Source organism: Cyclopterus lumpus, chromosome 12 (assembly GCF_009769545.1).
Source record: "Cyclopterus lumpus isolate fCycLum1 chromosome 12, fCycLum1.pri, whole genome shotgun sequence".
NCBI lineage: Eukaryota > Metazoa > Chordata > Actinopteri > Perciformes > Cyclopteridae > Cyclopterus > Cyclopterus lumpus.
The window spans coordinates 10,948,952-10,956,934 of NC_046977.1; the positions used below are offsets into that span (position 1 = coordinate 10,948,952).

Here is a 7,983-nt window from a genome sequence, read left to right on the forward strand (position 1 = left end):
ATCATAACATTGTATATGAGAAACTAATCAACTTCACCCAATCTTCAGAGCTCTGGACCCTCTTCTCCTTCAGTCCTCATCTCTACTGGGACCTCTGGATCCAACACAAGTGACACTCCAAAAAGATTCAACTTCAAGGTAAAATAAAGCATATAAAAAAAAGTCAACATAACTAATATAATAATAATAATCAGAAGCATGGCATTCCATAAGCTGTTGTTTAATCAACAACATGGTTTATTTAGCGCACAAGAGTCTTATTTAATCAAATTAAAATGTAATCATTGTCTTTTTTTATTTTTTATTATTATTATTATTATAAAAATAAAATTCCCAAACTTCAATTACATTGCCCATGTATCGGTGCGGTGGTAATATAATAAGAATAAGGAGACTGAAAAAATTCAGCATAGTATCTAGTAACTTTAATTTATTTAACGGTAAAAAAAAATATTAAAAAGGCTTGAATACATTATACGGTAGGATACATTTATAAGTTGGTTAATTCTCAATATACAAGAGAATCCGACAAAATAATAGCTAACCACTCCCGACCCTAAAAATATATAAATATTGTGTAAATAAAAAGGTGTATTGTTCAATAAAGGTTTGCATAATTAGTCCTCAGGTGTGAATGCTGATTGAAAACATGAAAAGATGACAAATATGCAACATTCTCACATTTTAACTCCAGAGGGAGACATTCTGTTGATATTTATCTTGTGATTTGTATTACAGTAGAATCTCATGTGCCGTTAGCTAAATCCTTGCCTTCAACCTACACACCCTTTTCCCTCCATCTCCCCTCTCTCACCTTTACTCTCTTTCCTTGACCATCTTTTTCTCTGCTCTCCTCCCACTCCTCTCTCCCGCTACTCCTCCTCTTTCCTCATTTCAAAGGAGGATGAGGTTAAAGGAGCGACACTGAGACAGGAGGTTGAAAAGCTCCATGAGGAGAGAAGCATGTTGCTCGATACCATCGAAGACCTGAAGCAGTCGGTGGAGCAGACGGTGACGGGTCCCGAACTGGAAACAAAGGTGACTTTATTACAGATGAGCAGAATTGAACAGTCAGTAAAATTATGTCAGACTTTTAGTTAGAAAAGCAGAGCTCATGCGCTGAATATAATCATTGGTGAAGAAACATATCGTCATAATCTTAAACCCAATCCAACTAAAATGTCTTTTTATTTTGATTAAGATAACCATGGGCTAGAAATATAGATATTTTACTTTTATTTACTTTTTTTTATTTACTTACTTATTTTGATTTAATTCTTAGCTTTTTCTCTCCTAAAAGTATTTCTGGTTCTTGAATCAACATTGCTTTTGTGAGTGTAATACAATACTCCGACAACAGACAGCTGTGTACTGCGGAACCTTTTCACCTTGGGCATTCTTGAAGGAGGTCTAACCTAAGCTTCAGACGTGTCGCAGCTCGTTTTTGTTTTTCCGTCGGTAGCTAGTGGTCCTTAACGTTGCTTTTCTGTCTCTGTGTGCCTCTCTGCATGTGAACGTATGTGTTGACAGGTCGAGCACAGTTTTACAGCATCTGCAGCGCTGGTTTCTGCTCTGCAAGCCAAGATCACTGCTCTAACTTTGGAGAATCAGCAACTTAAATATAAGGTATGTAACTCATCCAGTCGCTCATGAGTTCACCATAAACCAATGCATGGACATACTCAAGGTAAGGGCACTGGATAGAAGAACATAAACTTTAGCAAACACAATACTTCTTAAAGTTCTGTTTTGTATTGGGATATTACAAGGCAATGTAAAATAATGTAGTTATAAGAATACCGAATAATAATAATAGCAATAGGAAATTAAAAGAATACGTTTTAAGAAAGAAAAAAAAAATAGAAACATATTTTCAAGTCTTTCTCACTTAAAACAATACTAGCATTTAAAGACGTATTGGTCATTTGATTCGGTGAACATTTGTTTGCAACTATTTTGATTTAGTAATTATTTACATAATTCATTTGAGCAAAAATGGTAAACTAAATGTGAGAAGTTGCTGCTTTTCTTGACCTCGATTCCTCTCCGTGTGATGCAGGCACAACCCTTTAACTCATACTGTGCTTTATTAGTGAGATTTACATTTGTTCAAACCTTCACCTCACAGAAACAAACATCCCGCCAAGTGAGCGAAGACCTGAAGGACAACAGTCGTCCAAACAGCATGGCTTCCAACTCCTCCTTCCACTCCACTCAGGATGAGTTTGATTCCTTGCCACAGGTGGAAAGGGAAGAAGGTCCAGGCGGAGAGGAAGAAGAGGGTGAAGGAGGGAGAGGAGGGAGCCAAGAGGAGATCATACTGTTGAGACAGGCACTAGAGAGCATTCAAGTAAAACTGCTAGAAACCAGGAAGGAAAACCGCTCGCTTCATGCCCAGCTGAAACCTGAGCGGGGCAGAGAGAGAGAAAGAGAAGAGGATGAGAGCGCGAGGGAGAAAGGAAGAGAGGAAGAGTTGATGGAGAGTCTCGCAGAGCTTCAGGCAAAGCTGACAGACGCTCAAGAAAGATACCACCAAGCTGTGGAGGAGGTGGAGGATTTGAGGGTGCAGATGGAAAGGGGAGGAGGTGAGCTAATGGAGAAACAGGAGGTCCAGAGAAGTATATCATCCACACTTGAACATGAAGTAAAACAGCTGAGGGCCCTGCTCGTCCAATCGGGATCCGAGCACGAGAACGCAGCTCAACGTATCAGACAGCTGGAGGAGGCCCTGAGGAGGGTGGAGGAGGAAAGATGGAGTGTCAAGGAGAAAGAACAGATGATTGCACAGATTGAGGAGCTGTACAAGGAGGCACAAGAGGAGATTAGTATGCTCCAGGTGAATATGGGCCTCTTTTTCTCTCTGAACTTCTGTATGACTGAAAGGGGAACTCCAACTATTTTACACATCAAAGTCTGTTTACGGATCTCGGGGAATGCTACTTAAAAAAAGTCCAAACTGTACCTTGTGAGTGCAACACTAAATCAGTGGAGGACTCTTTGAATACATGTAAATGGCACAGATGATATTGCTTCAACATTGATTTATCTATTAATTATCTTCAACTTATTCTTTATTGTATTCTACTTGCCTTACATCACTCACTTTTTTTAAATCAATAACATTTGTCCTGACTTGTTGTTTAGGAGGCTCTGAGGGGCACAGTGCCAGTGGAAGCAGCAGCCAAAGACTTTGAAGAGATGAAGGCTGAGCTAAATGAGGTAATTGCTGGGCTGCAGCGCCGCTTGCTGGAACTCTCACACTCCTTCAGTGAAACCAAAAGTCAGCTTAGTGCTGCACAGAAACAGCTGGCGGAGAGCAGTGGAGCCTCATCTGCCTCCTCAGAACAACAACAACAGCAGGTCCAGGTGCTGAACGGCAAGGTGGAGGAGCTGCAGACGTTGCTAGCTGAGACGGAGAAGAAGCACTCTGCTGCTCAAGAAGACATTTCACTGCTGAAGCAGGAAGCAGACACTCAGGCACAGAGCTCTGTGGACCTCGCCGACCACACGCAGGTGATGTCATCCCTGGGGAATGCCATCAAAGAGTTGGAAAGCCAGTCGGAGACACTGAAAGAGCAGCTACACCAGAAAATCTTGCAGGTGGAGGCTCTTCAGAGCAGGTGAGTGGTTGATGGATCCTTTTCTGCTTGTACTTGAGATGACAGCTTGATGTGTAGGTGGGGCTTATGAAATAGTTTGAGTACATTTACTTTAACAATGTACAATTATGAGGTGCCTCTTAAGCATTTTATGTGACATTTTAGATGAAAATATTGTACTTTTTTTACTAGTTTACAATCCAGGGCTAATTTTATATGAAGATTGTTTCTTTTACTTTAGTGATCAAGGTCACCATGACTTTCTTGCGTCTATTTCACTTAAGGCTGACAGCAGAGGAAGATCTTATCCCAGATGATTCTGTCTCTCGCGCTGAGCATGAGACTACCCAAGAGCAGCTGGAGGGCGAGGTGAACCACCTGACGCAGCTCCTCCAGGGGGCCCTCAGAAAGCAGGACGAGATGGCTCTGGAGGCTGCGAATGCATGGCAGATGGTGAGAAGAGACTTCAACCGTTGATGGATTGTTATTTTTGCATACCCTGTATTTCTTAGAACATACCTCTCCATCCATCAGGCACGGGAGAATCGGGCCGAGCGGGAGGTTCTGCAGGAGCTGGTGATGTCGAGGGAGAAGGAGAACCAGACGCTGACCACCAGGCTGGCTGAGTCCCAGGACGCTGTGTGTCAGCTCAAACAGCTGGTGGAGAACCACGTTGCATCAGAGAGAGAGAAAAACAAGAGGGTAAGTGCTACTCTGTTTGCCAGGGCAGAGGTACCATCACTAGTGCACTACTTCACATTTCAGTCGTGTCTCTCCAGCAGTATACTTTAGAAACACTTGGGACAGTCTTAGCAGGACCTTGTGGTTTTCCTGCGACCACAGACATTCTACAAAGTTCATTGTTTCATGAAATGCATGTTTTATGATTCTCCCCATCAGATAGATGACCTGTCACGGGAAGTGGGGAAGCTGAAGGATGCCTTAAACAGCCTATCACAGCTCTCCTACAGCTCTGGTTCTCCCTCCAAGAGACAACAGCAAAACCAGCAGCTTAACCAGCAGCTGGAGACGATGCAGCAACAGATCAAACAACTACAGTACCAGCTAGCGGTAAGATTTGGTCAAAAATATTGTTGAGAACACGCAATCATTTCTATTTTGAAAGTAGTTTGTAGTTTGAATTCTTAAATGTAAAGGTGAAAAAACGTATTTACCTGATGTTTTCTTTTTAGGAGTCAAAGAAGCAGCACCACGAGATAGTGTCAGTCTACAGGATGCACCTCCTCTACGCTGTCCAGGTATATATCCATCCATTAGTTGTTACCGAAAGCCTGCAAGTGAAGTTTTCAATTCCAATTTTAAAGGAATGGTTCACTGTTTTAACAAACTCGTACGCAGCCCGTAACTTCCATCTTGTATCACAATGCCGCCATCGTAGGGAACAACTAAATGGTTCACGTCAGCATGAAGAATATGTCACTAGTTGTTTGTAGCTAGGCATGGACATAGTTTTGATTTAATTAGCCACGGTTTTGAAACAGACATCGTATTGGGATGCAGGCAGAAACGGAGAAATTAGTTTTAAAAGATTTTACAGCATATGTGATCGAAAGTATGTTTAATGTCCAAAGTGTCGGACGTGAGAAATAATGTTTTTTTTCTATATAAATATGTGGTTGCCCTTTTTAAATCACTTTAGTAATTTTGTTTTTTTACTTTTGGTGTATCTTTTTTTTAGTTGGTTAACTGAACCGGTGTTGTGCGCTTTCAGGGTCAGATGGACGAGGATGTCCAGAAAGCCTTGAAGCAGATCCTGATGATGTGCAAGATGCCAAGCCAAGCCAAGGAGGCCTGCTAAGACACACTGGGCCTGGTTTCCCCCGAAAGCCCGTTGTGGGCGAAAGTGAAGCGAACCGCCGCCGTCACCACTCGTCCTCCCATCCGAATGCACACTTTGCTTGTGCAAGCCAGGCCAACATATGGTGCCTCTGGATAAACCTTGAGTATTTGTTGCTGAGGAATAGGTTTACAACCATGTTCATTGCCTTTGCTAATGTAATTGTGACCGACTAATATCATGAATCTTGTGATGGAAAATGCTTTTGGGAAACCACAGGCCAGCATAACGATGCTGTACATCAGCCAAATGACAATTCAAATGAATGAGAGAACCAAGTGGTTTAATCTCAGTAAGTGCATGTTGACACTACACTGTCAATGTGCAGTAACCTTAATCCACATGCAGTTGGACCGGCGCGATAATGCAACCATATGTGTACTCTGACATAAACATACACGTACAGTGTATGTGCGTACTCATCAGTCCACAGAAAACCGTACGTTTCATGTGGTTGTTTTTTGTTACAATGTGCGCTTGGAGGAATAAAAGACTCCCTTGGCACTGCTGTTGGTAGTATCCGTTTTATGATACAACTGTGTTAGTATTATTTTAGTTGTTGTCGAAAGGTTTCATGGTTGTCAACATTTTCCTGATACAGTGTAAATTATTTGTGCCCTCTTAACAATGCATGTGACTTTGCTCAACGCCAGCCCAAAAATCACAAAGAAATGTTTTGGTTTTTTGTCCGCACAAGAAAATGCATGATACTGTTTGTATTGCTATTTTCATATTAGCACAACTTACAACAACAAAAAAGTACTTTACTAAATTGTATTACATGCCATGTTTTCTAAAATACTGTACTTGATTGAAGAGGTTTGATAGCTGTATTCATGATGGCCTTGTTTTTGTGTGATCAAAATTCATTTTCCTTGAGTATAACAACGCACTATTTTGTCTAGTGACACCTGAATTAGTCTATTTTCATATTATTCATATTTTACATATAAGGGGTTGAATCTGATTGTCTACTGTAATCAGAAAACATTTCAGCTGTAACGAATGCCCAACAGTATGGGCTCAATATTTGTGTCCTCTCGTCTAATCTTCCTCTTCCTTTCATTAGAAGCATGCAAGCTGTTGGTTGAGTCTGCTGTCACGCAGTATCTTTCTGGCCCTGCAGTCATTTCAACTGAGAATGACCTTTTTTTTAAATATCAGTAATTCTCAATTGTGATACATGCCAATTTCACCAGGCTTCCTTATTAATTTATTAACATTTACCAGGAATGTTTTCCGTCTTACTATTTGTGATACTCTTTCAGTTTTTCTTTGTAGGTACGGATATACACTGTACAGGAAACATTTCAAATGCATGTCTTTGATCGTGTCTTCTAGAGGCTTCTGAACTGTTCTCACATCACACTCCTTTGCCTTCATACAAGAGCCATACGCACTTAGATATCATCCTTCTTCTGAACAGTGTTTAGGACTATTGAGAACACACCCAACACTAATGCTGTTAAACGTTAGTCAGATTACATTCATTTGTATATGACTGACAAACAGCCTCGTTTCTCACTCAGGAACTTTTATTTTTTACTGGACATGATTTAGAGCTCTTGCTTTATTTCACAGGTTGTGTAATATCATAAATCACTTGACTCTTTCTTTCTAGGCCTTGACTGAAATGTTTTGTAACAAGAAAGGGAAAATCAACAAACAATTCTATTGTTGGTTGTATTTTGAAGTGACATGAAACAAATACTTGTTTGCCAACTGCTTTGTCGCCCACATTAATACATTTTCAAGAACCTGTACCGCTGTGTGTCTGTTTTATGTTTCCCGTCTCTTGTATATCAGAACGTGTGAAAATGAACTTGTGTTTAAGAAGGCTAACTACTTCATTTAAAACCTTTTAATAGCATTTGATCAACGCCCAGCCCAAATGCGCTAACGAGCAGATCTGAATAAACACAAAATATTGTTTTGAAACAATTATCTCAAATATTAAATGAAAAATAATCCAACACCTATCACCCATGTGAAAAAAGTAATTGCTCCCCCTAAACTTAATAACTCTGACAGTACCACCTTAAGCAGCAACTCTTTCTGGAGATCAGGCTTTCACGTGGCTGTGGAGGAATTTTGGGAAACCTTTCTCTGCATAATTGCTTTAATTCAGCCCCATTGGAGGCGTTTCATGCATGAAGCGCCTGTTCAAGGTCCTGCCACAGCATCTCCGCTGGTTCCACGTTTTTATTCGGCCACTCCAACCTGCATTGTCTCTTTTGAGCCATGCAGAGGACTTGTAGCTTGTGCTGCCGTCGATTTTGGCAAGTGTACGAGGTCCTAGAGCAGCAAAGCATTCCCGCACCATCACACTTCCAGCACCGTGTTTGACTTTAAGTAGGATGTTCTTAATGTGAAATGCAACGTTAACTCTGAGCCAGATGTAATAAGGACATCATCCCAAAAGGCCTGGAGGGGTTCATCGCTGTGTTTTTTGTCAAATGTGAGACATCCTCTCGGTTAGCAGTGTTTTCTGCCAAGTCTTTTTCTGATGGTGGAATAATGTACGCT

At 41.0% G+C, this 7,983-nt stretch overlaps 1 protein-coding gene across 2 annotated transcripts in view; it reads left to right on the forward strand.

The window, feature by feature from the left end:
• rai14 (retinoic acid induced 14) overlaps nt 1-7,218 on the forward strand; it is a 34,194-nt gene extending 26,976 nt beyond the window's left edge. For both annotated transcript variants that reach the window (XM_034547055.1, XM_034547056.1), the window contains 10 exons: nt 49-138; nt 901-1,038; nt 1,531-1,626; nt 2,129-2,836; nt 3,145-3,620; nt 3,884-4,052; nt 4,134-4,301; nt 4,500-4,670; nt 4,793-4,858; nt 5,332-7,218. In XM_034547055.1, the coding sequence (XP_034402946.1) occupies nt 49-138; nt 901-1,038; nt 1,531-1,626; nt 2,129-2,836; nt 3,145-3,620; nt 3,884-4,052; nt 4,134-4,301; nt 4,500-4,670; nt 4,793-4,858; nt 5,332-5,418 (2,169 nt within the window). In that variant the 3' untranslated portion in view covers nt 5,419-7,218. The remainder of the gene's footprint in view (nt 1-48; nt 139-900; nt 1,039-1,530; nt 1,627-2,128; nt 2,837-3,144; nt 3,621-3,883; nt 4,053-4,133; nt 4,302-4,499; nt 4,671-4,792; nt 4,859-5,331) is intronic.
• Nucleotides 7,219-7,983: the final 765 nt, after the last annotated feature.